Raw genomic sequence first — 14,697 nt, forward strand, 5'->3', positions numbered from 1 at the left:
CAATCTTATCACTCTTGCATGTCTAATATTTCTTCAAATCAAGTTAAAGGATTAGTTCACTTTTGAAAAAACTTTTGCTGATAATTTACTCACCCCCATGTCATCCAAGATGTCCATGTCTTTCTTTCTTCAGTCGAAAAGAAATTAAGGTTTTTGATGAAAACATTCCAGGATTTTTCTCCTTATAATGGACTTCCATGGGAACCATGTCCAACCGAGGTCCAAACGACAGTTAATAACAGTTTCAGATGCAGCTTCAAATGTCTTTAAACGACACCAGACGATGAATAAGGGTCTTATCATGCGAAACGATCGGTTATTTCAAAGCTTATTCCAAAAATGTAACTTTTCTAAGGACAAATGCTAGCCTTTCTCCATTCTGTGAGGCGCGTTTGTAACGTCACGTAATACGTAATTACGTTCAAAAGGTCACGGGCGACGTAGCCAGAAGTACAGAGTCAGTGTTTACAAGTTGAACGCATAGGTTGAACGTGAAAACTAACTCAAACGCCGTTTACAAAAAAGGAATTAAAAGGTAAAACAACGATGTCGGACGATTTTGATTCTGTACTTCCGGCTACGTCGCCCGTGACATTTTGAACGTAATTACGTATTACGTGACGTTACAAACGCGCCTCACAATATATTACAAGGCTAGCATTTGTTCTTAGAAAAGTTACATTTTTGGAATAAGCTTTGAAATAACCGATCGTTTCGCATGATAAGACCCTTATTCATCGTTTGGTGTCGTTTAAAGACATTTGAAGCTGCATCTGAAACTGTTATTAACTGTCGTTTGGACCTCGGTTGGACCTGGTTCCCATTGAAGTCCATTATAAGGAGAAAAATCCTGGAATGTTTTCATCAAAAACCTTAATTTCTTTTCGACTGAGGAAAGAAAGACATGGACATCTTGGATGACATGGGGGTGAGTAAATTATCAGCAAAAGTTTTTTCAAAAGTGAACTAATCCTTTAATATCAACACATCAAGTTCTTCACTGGCATTGTTATACAAGTGCAAGTGCATGAACTTTTAGAGAAAAAAAAAGAGGAATTTATTAGAGGCAAGTAGCAAACCTCTTTGTTTAAGGCATGGCAAAATGTTTCTAAGGCTAATGTGACCATATAACATCAAATCTGTTAGTTTGAATAAAAATCATGCATGAACTAATATGCATTAAGTAATAAAAACGTGTCTGCCAATAGCATAAATGCAAATGTGCCTGTAGTTGAAGAAACCCACGCTTGTCGAGTATGTCGATGTACAGTGTACATTGGTTGTATTCCTCCTCTTTGCTTTCTGTTGATTATCAGTGCCATCCTTTCCTTGTTTATGTTTGTGAGATGTCAAGCCCCCCGGGCAGAGCCATCGGACGCAGAATGACAGCAGGAGGAAGGGCCGTTTTGGGCCCCGGTGGAGAGGAATAAAGTAAAGCAAAGCATCTCAACCAGAACTCCCACACGGAGCCCTGCACTCTGACAGCCGAGCGCGCTCATTTTAACCTCGCGCAAACACTTCGCTTATTCTGAATGTATCTTCACGACTGAGGGAGTCGGAGCGCGTGGCTCCTACTGACAGCTGGTGGGAAAGGGAGGGAGCGTTAAATGGCTGCCATGGCGGATCCGGTGCCTGCTCTGCAGAACCTTATTTTGGCATTTACTTGTCAGGCATATACAAACACAGATAACACACCTGGACAGAAATAGCAATATTTTGTTTGCTCAGAATGAATTTTCTGTTGGATTCGCCAATACCAATGACCTTACGGACCTTTCAACACAACCTTGTAATCTGTTTTCTTTTATTCCTCCCGTCCGTCTGCTAATTGTGAGAATTTAATTGTTCCGTCGCTGAATGTTTAAAATTACAGAAGTCTAATACAGTTTACTATACGTTTTTGGCTGACTTTAACATAAAATAGGTCCCATAACAGAACCCTGGGGTACCCCATGGGAAAATGAAACAAAATCACCAAACTTCCCTGATCTGTTCGTGAGATCCTGATTGAATCACTTTAAAAACTCTCTGTGATGGACTGGCCATCTATTCAGAGTGTTTTCCCCTGCCTCTGTCCTAATAAACTGGGATAGGCTCCAGCCTTATGACTTGGAAAGGTTGTATTAGGAATAGAGAGATGGATCCCAACCTCATAATATTAATGAGAATCACATGGTCTGTTGTATAAAATTCTCAAGTCCAATAAAACCAGGGCTGCCGAATTACCTGTATCTCTGATAATACGAAGATCATAATTCATTACATTTATATAGCGCTTTACATAGAAGGGGGGATCTCCTCAACCTCCACCAATGTGCAGCATCCACTTGGATGATGCGACGGCAGCCATAGTGCGCCAGAACGCTCACCACACACCAGCTTACTGGTGGAGAGGAGACAGAGTGATGAAGACAATTGGTTTATATATATATGATTGTTGATTGGGAGGCCACTGGGCCAATTTGGCCATGTGGCCTGGGGATACACCCCTACTCTTTCGAAAGACATCCTGGGATTTTTTAACAGTATAGTGTCCCCATCACTATACTGGGGCGTTAGGACCCAACAGACCACAGGGTGAGCACCCCCTGCTGGCCTTACTAACACCTCTTCCAGAAGCATTCTGGTTTTCCCAGACGGTTTCCCATCCAACTACTAATAACCAGGCTCAGCCCTTCTTAGCTTCAGTAGGCAACCAGTCTTGGCTATGGCTGCTTATGTACAACTCTTAAAAGTTCAGACTCTGTTTTGTGAGCCACCCTAAAACCAGATTGAAATGTATCCCTCTTTCAATGTGACAGAACTTCATTTTCTACAATCTTTGACATGCAATATTCCAATCTATTGTCATACACTCATAAGACGATAGACTGGAAGCAATGATTTATATCGCACAGTGTGGTTGTTCAAGCGCCAACCGAGCAGCAGCCATTCAATGGCATTATATGGACTCACAGAGATGGATTATTTTCCTAAAAGTCTTCAAAGAAAGAAAGGAATCAGGACCGGCATGAGTGTGGGTAAAAAAAAAAAATGAGAGTTTTTATTTTTGGGTGAACTTTCCCTTTAAACTTTTCATCCAAGAATGCTAACATTATTTGAGATTAAAAAAGAAATGGATGACTGGCTTTCATGAAATCTGAGCATGGCAGATATAAACTCTTTTTTTTTTTTCAACCTAACCTTTCAGTGCTTTTTTTCCCCTCTCTTTTCTAACTTAAAAGTCCACTGGCCTTTTTAACACCTTTCTTAATGACTGGTAGCTTTCCTACACTGGCTTTATGGGTGGCCGGTGATGCAGCTCAAGCAACATCCTTATTAGTACAATAAGGTTAATTGGTGTGCGATGCCATTGAGCAAATTCCATTTTCTGTTGTAACCTTGGAGGATTTTTCATGCTGCTCACAAAATGGACGTGTCACACTGATGGCTGAATACCGCAGCTGAATTAGTCGGTGCAAAGGTATAATCATAAATCTGATATGAATTCGTAATAAAAAAAAAGTCTGTCCGTTCAGGAAAATAGTGTGATCATTAGTGGTCGTCATTTCAATTTTCCATTTAAGTTCTGAGGACTGACTTGAAAAATTCTTTTTTACATGCAATTTGGACACACTATTTTTTCATCATTTCCAGATAAACAGTCTGCAAGATACAAAACTAAGAAGCCTTATTTGCACCTTAGACTATTTTTTCGCAATGTCGATTATTTTATTCGGCTGAATAAAGGCAGATCCAATTATCAGGATGTGCAATGCTTGAAGAAGCATAAATGCAATTGAGGTAGTTGGTATATCTATTCAAATACATATATCACTCTGGGAAACAGACAGATTAGTATATGGCAGCTTCATTATAATTCACATTATAGTTCTGTAAATAATCTACACTTTTATAATGTTCAAATTCTGTCTTGTAAAAAGCCATACAATATATTCTTCATGTTTGAATGTAATAGTTTGACTAAAAATGTTACAGCTAACAATATATTTTTTCCAAAATGCACAAATTTAAACTTTTGAATTAAAACTTTTAAACTATATATATATATATATATATATATATATATATATATATGTATATATATATATATATATATGTAGTTAAGTCTTATCTTATCAGAGGTTTAAATTTGTGCATTTTGGCAAAAAAAATATATTGTAAGCTGTAACACTTTTATAGTCAAACTATTGCATTCAAACATGAAGAATATATTGTATGGCTTTTTACAAGACAGAATTTGAACATGATTTGGCATGCGTTTGTATCCAAATATACTTCTATTGCATTCAAGCTACACTTTTTTTTTTTTTTACAATTTATGCATTCCCTTTGAGCAATTTATGAATCTGACCCATGACCTTGGCATTGCCATCAGGAAAGATATGCAATTTAAGTACTTCTTATTTTTAGTTTGTAATTTTATTTATTGAGATTATTCTACCCTATCTCACGACCAATTCGTACGAATTCGTACGAGTGATTCAAAAGTGGCTAATTCGTACTAATTCATACGACCTCACTCGTACAAATTTGTACGATTTGTCTAAACCCACGTGACGGTTATGTTTAGGGGCGGGGTCAGGGGTAGGTCATACGAATTGGCTAATTCGTAAAATATGTACGATTTAGCTAAATCGTACTAATTCATACGAGTGAGGTCGTACAAATTGTTACGAATTAGCCACCTCGTAAAATTCGTACGAATTCCCGTGAGATCGGGTTGGATTATTTAGTCTAATGTATCTCTGAATGCTGTAAATCCCCTTCTTGTTTGCTCAAACCCTTCTTATTGTGCTCACCACCCATGAAAATTGGCAATTTGTTTCCCATGCATCACTGCAGTGTGTGTCCAGAGCTCATCATCACAACAGAGATCGGCCTTCTGTGAGTCTGAACGACACAAACAACACACGTACAACACAAACAGCCTATTCCACAGAGGCCTGAACCGGCTGTTGCCTTATTGTCCTTGATCATCTGTATCTTCAAAAGCGATGGACAGAGTCCCTCACAATCCAGCCTGTTGCTGAGAAGCGGATTTGGCAAGATTGGTGCTTCCCAGCTGTATTTTCTGGAGCCAAATGCAGAATATTACAGATATGAGCTCGAGTGTCCATTATCTCTAATTAGATGGACCGTACGGGGAGGACACAAACAGCCACTTTGGAAATTATTGTGTTGACCCTGACGCAGAATGACATTAGGAGGTCATATTATCTTGAACTGCTTGAGTATGATGTTTGTTAAAATGGCTTACAAACTGAAATGAAGTGTTTATGTAAACCGCTTAATCCTTTAAAGAGGATTTTTTCCAATGCTTAGCTTGCTTGCATTTGATTACACTCTAAACAATGCTGGGTTGTTTGAACCCAATGTGGACAAACCCAAATGTTGGGTTAAAAACATAATTTCACATTTTAACCCAACTTCAACTTTCATTTTCAACTGTAATTTTTTTTTAATTGCATTTTTAACCCAACATTTGGGTTTGTCCATATTTGACCCAAATTTGGGTTGAAACAACCCAGCATTTTTTAGAGTGTAAGAAAACATTGGATCAACCTGAAAAAGGAGGGTGATAAAAGTATATTTAATGAACTGAAAAAAGAACTGAGAGACAAAACTAGGCTGGCTAAGCTTCGCTATGAAGACAAGATGGAGGAGAGGTTTATTGGAGGAAATACAAAAGCAACATGGCAGAATCTTATGATGATGGGAAAAACCAAAGCTTCAACTCGAGTTCATATAGTGCAGACCTTTGAAGAGAAGCTAAACCCTTTCTACGCCAGGTTTAATTGGACTAATCCCGGGAATGACCGGGAACAGATTGATATCAACACCAATCAGTGTGGATGAGAAAGGGTTGTTTCCATCCTTTCCCAATTACAGCCAATGAAAGCTCCTGGTTCAGATGGACTTGAGTGGCCACATGTTGAAAGAGAGCTCGGCCCAACTACTGTATGTGGGATGGTGACTTAGCTCTTCTGTCACTGAACACAGCGTATGTACCGGAGATGACCATTATTCCTGTTCCTAAAAAAAACATGTCAAGGAGATGACAAATGTTAGACCTCGATCCTTTGCAAGTGCACGGCGGGAGAGCTTACCACCAATGGAGCCGAGTGTCCTATACGCCAAAACGGGGAGTTGAGGATGCCAGCTTACTGTAACTCTCTTGAATACAGTGACTGGACACCTGGACCTTCCGAACTCATTTGTTAGGATTTTATTTATGGATTTTACATCTGCTTTCAACATAGTGAACATTTGTCTATTACTGAATTGCCTTCAGAGACTTGTAAGTTAACTCAACTCTTGTTCTATAGATTAATGACTTTTAAAAAGATAGACCCCAACATGTCAGAATGCATACCATTGTAAATATAATACGGGGGTTCCTCAGGGCTGCGTGTTCCTTATCAGGGCTACGACACCAGACGATGAATAAGGGTCTTATCTAGGACCCTTTGAGTCATGACTCAAAAAAAGATTTGTTCATTTTGATGAACGAGTTTGGACAGGAGAGTCACGAACACTCATCACAGAAGAGAGCAAGGCGAGCATTTGTGCTTATGAAACTTAAACTTTTTTATTTATTTTTTAAACGAGCGATCGTTTCGCTCGATAAGACCCTTATTCATCGTCTGGTGTCGTTTAAACCCCTTTAAAGCTGCACTGAAACTCTCATTTGGACCTTGAACCGTTTGGTTCCCAATGAAGTCCATTATATGGAGAAAATCCTGGAATGTTTTCATCAAAAACCTTAATTTCTTTTCGACTGAAGAAAGAAAGACATGGATATCTTGGATGACATGGGGGTGAGTAAATTATCAGCAAAAGGTTTTTTTTTTTTTTTTGAACTACTCCTTTAGTCACTTTTGAAATATGCTGATGACATGGCTTTGGTGGGGTGCATAACAGATGAGCAACCCCTGGTCACATATAGACAATATGTTAATTTATGGTCCAAAGGAAATGTTGGGTTGTTTTAACCCAATTTTGGGTCAAATATGGAAACATTGGGTTAAAAAATGTTATTAAAAAATGTAACCCAATGGCTGGGTTTGTCCATATTTGACCCAAAATTTGCTTAAAACAACCCAATATTTTTTTTGAGTGAAAGTTTTCTTGAGTTTAATAGTAAGACGAAGGGGTTGGGTGGGTGCACTCTAAAAAATGCTGGGTTATTTTAACCCAACTTTGGGTCAAATATGGACTAACCCAGCCGTTGGGTTAATTTTTTACATTACATTTTTAACCCAACATTTAGGGTTTGTCCATATTTGACCCAAAATTGGGTTAAAACAACCCAGCATTTTTTAGAGTGTGGGCGGCAAGGTAGTGGAACAAGTTGAGACCTTCACATATTTGGGCATTGATAGGCATCATTTACTCAGCATGTGAATACCACACTCTAAAAAATGCTGGGTTGTTTTAACCCAATTTTGGGTCAAATATGGAAAAACCCGAAATGTTGGGTTAAAAATGGAATGTAAAAATTTAACCCAACGGCTGGGTTAGTCCATATTGGACCCAAAGTTGGGTTAAAACAACCCAGCATTTTTTAGAGTGCATCTACAAGAAGGCTAAACAATGCTTATTTCTTTTGAGAAGGTTGAAGCGTTTTAATGTAAGACAGAATATCTTGACAGCAGGTGTATCATCCTCTTGTTGACTCAGTTATGACCTTTAATATTGCGCATTCTGGTTTAATTTTCCTTCTGCTGTAAACAAGAAAAAAAAATCCAGAGTAATTAAACAGGCATCTAACTTTATTGAGGCCCCACTGATTCAACTTTTAGATGTCTGTAAGTGTGCAGTAAAGAGGAAAGCATTCTCCATCAATACTGACTCCTCTCATCCTCTGTCCCGCTCGCTTCAGTTACTGCCATCAGGCTGCCGCTTTACAAGGAAACTCTATTATTACTGCTGCAATTTCTATTTTTAAATAAGACACTGAGTTTTATTAGTGTATTGTATTTAAACCTATTTATTTACATATCTGTGAGGTATCTTTCTTTGGATTAAGTTGTGTTTTGTGATGTGTGCGATTGTGCTGTGTACATGTGAGCCTTTTAACCTAAGGCAAATGTCTATCACTGGTTGATAGATAAAAAAAAAATATATATTTTTTTAAATGTAATTTTATTCTTATTTTTGTTATTTGCTTCAAGTGTTTCATATCAAATGATTTTCAGATATATTACAGATGGGCAGTTGTTTTGAAAACAGACCTCTTTCTCTCGTTTGCAATTGCTGATGTCACAATGGATAAAAGTCTCAGTGTTGCTTGGCAATAGTTTTTGTCCTTCCAGATGGATGCACCCTTGTTCATGCTCTACAGTGACCACAAATAAAAATGGACAAGTAAATCAATCTTAAAAATGGAGGACTGTAATTTGCAGTGGGTAATGAAATATCAAAGCAAGTGGCGTCAGCATAATCATTTGATTATATGTTGACATTCATCACCTATAACTAAAGACATGATCCACTTCTCTTTATTCTGAACGTTACATCTAATTTGAAATCTAACAAACTTGTTTTAAGGAACTTTTCACCTTTTTTTGTTATCAATTCAAATGGATGTTTTTTTTTATTATTATTATTTGTGCAAATTCTATCCAAAATATATAATGTTCCAATATAATGTCAGAACTGCTTTATCACCGTTTTACATGATATACAACATTAAGTATGCAAGTATAATGTAATGTGTATAAGCCACACTAGCCAAGCTATATATATCGTGATGTCAAAGACGCGCTCAAGAATACTTAGCCTCACTTTTTTTTCTTGCGGAAAATGCTCTGAATGGGCGACGCATGTCTCCTTTTCCCACCAGAAGAGGGCAATCCGATGCATAACACTTGCAAAAGAAGGTTAAGCAATGACTGCACCAGTGTTGAGAGCAATCACACTCACACACTCCTCTTAAAAAGCTGCTTCTGTTTTTGACAGATGTTCGGAGAAAGATTGGCGAACTGAATGTGGCGTACAGCACCATCTCTGAGCTCGCGTAAGATCAGCAGACATCAGGAATACGTCACTCATCCTGCGCACAGCTTCTTCTTTTCGCTTTTTTTTTATACAGGACATAAGAAATATGTTTGCATCCCTCGCTAGGTTTTCTTCCTAGCTGTGCACCTTACCGAACATCCGATGGTGCGCTTTTGCGCAAATCTCTCCAAACTTTCCAATCAAGTGGAGGATATTGTAACGTGAAGGATATCGCTGATACGCACACGCACGCGCTGGGAATGGTCTTTTTGGACGTTCTCGTATAAGTAAACCTCAATGTTTGTCCCTTACGCTGGGAAGAGCTCGATTTCTCCGTTTTTCACTTGGACATGTTGCGCAGCGGCGCAACTGCGGGATTGAAATAACGCTGCTGTTGCTGGAGTTTTCCGAACCTCGCCAACATCTCGGGCACCGCAGCTTTGGGCAGGTGCTTCTTTCAGAGTGTGTTTGAAGACGGTGCCATGCGGAGCCTGGAATCGCACATCGAAGGGCTGTGAAACCTGCAAAAAACGCGACATTTACGCAGAGATGGGTATGTTTCCGTTGATTTGCATGACTCCACACATTGGATAAATCCACACATTTAGTAAGGTTGGTTTTATGTGATCTGTTGGCTTTTTGGACGCAGTTGACAGTATTGTGACGATGTGAGGTGTATATAAAAGAAACCCGCGGTTCACATCACAAGATCGTTTCTGAAAATAGCTTTGCTGTGGGTTTTATAAGAGTGTGCATGTGTTTAAGGCAAATGAATGAAGCATGTTTGAGTGTGTCCTTGATAGCACGCAACTTTCACATGCATACCTGTGAAGACATTGACCAGCATTTATTGCAACATATTACATTTTGCGCGGGTGTAGTGCTTGTATGATCAACAGGCTGTCTCTCTATCAGATGTTTATTTTTTATTTATTTATTTTTTTTTTTTTGCCCTGACTGGATTCTCTGAAGCCCATATGTATATTCTCATGGATAATTCAGTGTGCTGCCATATGTGTTCTTGTGTATCAGACTTCTCATTTAATTTAATAATTCACTTTATGGGATACAAATAACTACATTTATTTAGTAAAGAACAGGTAAAATCTGCAGTCTGATGTCAGTTATTGCATCCTTCAGGAGAAAGAGAGAAGGAAAAAAACCCTCTAGATTTTGATTGATGCTTCAGAGTCATAGTGGAAAGCAGTGATTTACTGTTTGGTTTTATGCAGTCATTCATGTTGCTTTGAGAGTATATGCCTTATTGTGGTCTCTTAACTGTTGCTGGCCCCTTATCTTTCTGTTGAGATTTCAGGATAGGAAGAATATCCTCCCATTAGATGCCTTTAAAATCATTCTGTAATTATTGAGAGCACAGATGGTTGTCCCCATCATAAATAATCATAATCAGATCATAAATAATACCCCGCCCCCTTCCTTTTCCAGTCATCGCCCTGCATGGAAGAGTCATTCATTCAATACGGCTTAATGAAGTGAAACGATGCTAAAAGCAAAAAAAAAGGAAGTGTGTAAGAGTGAATAGGCTGAACAAATGTGATGCTCGCATTCAGAATATGAGTATTGTCATCATAATGGCTTGATGTCGTAGTGTCTTTATGGCTGTTTACTGTGCAGATGATGTAGGTGGGTGTTCACTTCTGCGCCTCACAGGTGTGCTGTTCGCTCAACTCGCTCAGCTCAGCCTCATTCTGCTGACATTTATTACGAGTAAAGCTTAATTACATAATTAAACACATTTAGTGAAATGTTTGGATGAGCTTCACAATGAAAGGACTAGTTCTCATTGTAACCTATGGGGGGTGGTGATGGCGCAGTGGATAAGTGTGAGAGACCCAGGTTCGAATCCACTGTGAGACACCAATGTGTCTCTGAGCAAGACACTTAACCCCTAGTTGCTCTAGAGGAGTGCGACCTCTGACATATAAAGTCACGTTGGATAAAAGCGGCAGCTAAATGTAAATGTAACCTATACAGTGCATTATAAATGATTAACATGACACTTGTCTGTAAAGGGGTGAATACATATTTGGTTTTGCAAGTTGGTGTGGCTTGTGTTTCACTCTCTCGCTGAATGCAGGGCTCGGGACACCCCAAACATGGGTCTCACAGACTATTACAATATGCCTGTGTCATCCTGAAAAAGACAAACGGTAAAGAGAGATACACTGTAAAAAATTTGGAGTAGGATTTACTTGAAAAAACCTTGCTAAACGATCTCACTCAGAAAATGCTAGTAAATTTACAAAGATTTGCCAAGTAAAAACCTAAACATATTTATCAGTAGCTTTAATTAGAAATCTTTAAGTTAAATTTACTTGGAATGTGGAATTAAGTAAACTTTACAAAAAATAAGTAATTTTAACTCGGCTTGTTAAAAGGTTGATTAATACCGATTTCCTTTGCCTTTGTATTACACTTCACTAAAACAATTATCTTGAATTTTATTAGTCATTTATAGTATGTGCTTTACTTAGATCATCTAAGTAATTTATATATACATCATGTCAGACTTTAAGCCTTATGTGAATGCAAACACCTCAATACTTGGTAGACAATACACAATGGTGGTAACATTTGATGGATCGTTTTTGTGTTTGAATGTGTCGTTTTAAGCAAAAAATTTACTCGAAATGTCACAAAATGGCAATTTAATAATACTGAAAACAAAAATCAATGATAAAACAGTGTAAATACAGCTGGAAACCAGTGACAAATGAACCTCATTAATTATTCAAGGTCCATTGCATGATGGGAACCCCAGTATCAGAAAAGTTGAGTAATTTTTACTTAATTTTATTGAGTTGATATTACACTTTCATTTACAGTATACTCGCTTGAAATAAGTACTGATATGGAATTTACTTAGTTTTTTAAATTCTTGCCTGAACTAACTTTTTCAAGTAAATTACATTGGGTTTTTTCACTAGTATTTACATAACCAAAAAATCATTTTTTACAGTGTATGTTGCGTGAAGAAAATGAAGCGTATAAAATTGATTGCACCATAGCAATTAAGCACCCCAACCCAATTCTCATTACACCATAATGTGTACAAAATGAATAAGTAAAACATTTTCTCATTGCTTTAATATTGAAAATCATCCTGTGAGGATACAGGATTTTTTTTTAACAATCAGCTAAATTTTAGTTTAATCTAAGCTAATTGTTGCAAATATTTTTGTTACAGTAATGTGATTTTTAAATAGTTACATTTTATAGTGCTTTTATGGGTACTCAATACAGTAAGCAACTGACTGTGCTTAATGGTCATAAAAGTCAAGGCAAATCAAGTCACCTTTACTCACATGGCGCTTTATACAGTACAGTGACAACAGGAAAATGATTCAAGGATGAGTTCATTTCGGCTGTATATACCGATCTAACATAAAGTCGGTTCAGTGTTGATGCAGTTCCATTGCAAAGAATATCAATTATTAAATTAGTAATTTCTAGGGCTGGGCAACAGTTAATCGCCTCCAAAATAAAAGTTTGTGTTATGTATTGTATGTGTAGTGTGTATAATTATTTTTTATATATAAATACACTCACATGCATGTATATATTTAAGAAAAATGTGTTATTAATATATCAAATATTGATATTTATATATAATATTAATTTGTATAAATGTATATAACGTACGTCCGTGTGTGTGTGTGTGTGTGTGTGTGTGTGTGTGTGTGTGTGTGTGTGTGTGTATATATATATATATATACACACACAAAATAATATATTTATATATATTATGTAAACACAAATTTTTATTTTGGATGTGATTAATTGCGATTAATCGCTGGCCAGCCCTATTAATTTAATCTATAAAGCAGTTCTGCAGAATATAGTGATGTCATTGTCCAGCTCAGATCTCAGTCCACAAAAGCATGCAATCAAAACAATATTTCATTATTTTCTTAAATCCATTATATATAATAAGGAATAATTGTAATTTAATAAATAATTATTAAACAATTGAAAAAATAATCTAATAAGTTAGTATCATTTAAGTTCAAACATTTTCAAACATCAAGTTATTTATTTATTTATTTTTTGATAGTGCACACTAAAAAAATGCTGGGTTGTTTTAACCCAATTTTGGGTAAAATATGGACAAACCCAGCCATTGGGTTCAAAATATAATTTTAAAAATGTAACCCAATGGCTGGGTTTGTCCATATTTTACCCAAAATTGGGTTAAAACAACCCAGCATTTTTAGAGTGTGTAAGATTTAATCTTTGTAAATTTAGTTTTTAACGCAGTATCTGCAGTGTGGAAGACAAACGAATGCCATAATATTAACCAGAATTGAACTCTCATGTCAGTGACATGTTATGATGCAGTATCAGTCACTCAGTTATAATACCATTGTCCCACGCTGGCACACTTAAACAAGCTGTAAAGAAATATTATAATAGCACAGCATTAAGAACAACTACTTACTGTCATAATCATGTTAAGTACCTCAGTGCAATATTACAGCGCTAGTAAGGATAAGACCCAGACCTAATTCCTCAATCCCCCTCCTCTCGTTCTCTCTACCTGTCTCGCGTTACACTGAAAGACATCTGGACACATCAAATGTCCCTTATTAAATGCCTAAGAGTTTTCCCAGGTAATAGAGTGGAGAGGGTGTCAAAATAGATAACTGGAGGGAGAGAGAGACAGAAACATGTCAGTGAATGAGAAATGGATGCGGGAAGTAGCCGTATCTGTGTCTTGGTCTTGATTGTCAAAAAAGGGGGAGACAGTTTCTCGGTTATGACCTGTGCTGTCAGGGGAAATTAAAATCGGGGTAATGGAGATATCATTAAGTTTGATAGGAGGAATAATAGTAAAAAAAAACTTTAGATGTGAAATCTCTTGCACGTGGGCTCCCTATTTGAATGTGATGGGATTACTTCAGAGCTGTTCAATTTTGTGTCAGATTATCTTTGTGTGAGATTAGCACTGCTGTTTTGGGATTATGCTTTTCCTGCTCGCACAGAAACAAATCACAGATGGGATTAGAGCTGAAAAGTTGGCCACCGTTACAGTGGTATTTTCTGCAGGGCTCTGTTGATGCTGTATGTACTTTAAGTTATGGGTGTGGTTTATTGTGAAAGTGATTGCATGTGAGAGTACATAATCTTGACATAACAGATCAAACCCTTCTACAAATTGGACAATTGTGTTGCTCAGATATTGCTTTTTCATAGTTTAGGATTCCTAGACAGATAATGCTATACTATAAAAGATCACTGTTGTATCACTTATTTCTTTTAGCCAGCAATGACATTGGTTGGAAAGCAAATGAAGATTTTTAATGTTTCTCGTGAGATCATCTGTTTCCTGTAGAGTTTCAAAAGAGATCTCAATGAAAGATACCACAACTTGGGAGATTTGATGAGAAATGCTTGAGACATATTTTATTTAAAGCTGCAGTTCGTAGTTTTACCTCTTTGTCGCCATCTCTGTGCGTATCTGCAATTGCAGTTATCAACTTTACGTGGGTTGTGCTTCGGCATGGCACAGCGCGGATGAATCCGATTTTTTGAGGAGAATATGTGGCTGTCAGTCACCCCGCCGGTGTGAATACTGTTATTCAGAATCACATATTATACTTTTTGGAAGTATGACCAACATAAACATTTTCACCAGAAAAAAGTAGGTAACATCCAAGTTTGTTTAAATCTGAG

General features: G+C 37.3%; 1 protein-coding gene across 5 annotated transcripts in view; it reads left to right on the top strand.

Moving 5' to 3' along the window:
- Positions 1 to 14,697, top strand: part of LOC120481360 (leucine-rich repeat transmembrane neuronal protein 4) — a 433,509-nt gene that overhangs the window by 291,260 nt on the left and 127,552 nt on the right. The window contains exon 2 of one of the 5 annotated variants that reach the window (XM_089119872.1): positions 8,965 to 9,556. The exons of 3 other annotated variants lie outside the window; for them this stretch is intronic. In XM_089119872.1, the coding sequence (XP_088975998.1) occupies positions 9,553 to 9,556 (4 nt within the window). In that variant the 5' untranslated portion in view covers positions 8,965 to 9,552. Of the gene's footprint in view, positions 1 to 8,883; positions 9,557 to 14,697 lie in introns of those variants that run through there. One more of the 5 variants, XM_039674997.2, reaches the window with a different exon arrangement.

The sequence above is a fragment of the Pimephales promelas genome, chromosome 14 (genome assembly GCF_988280905.1).
Source record: "Pimephales promelas chromosome 14, fPimPro1.hap1.1, whole genome shotgun sequence".
NCBI lineage: Eukaryota > Metazoa > Chordata > Actinopteri > Cypriniformes > Leuciscidae > Pimephales > Pimephales promelas.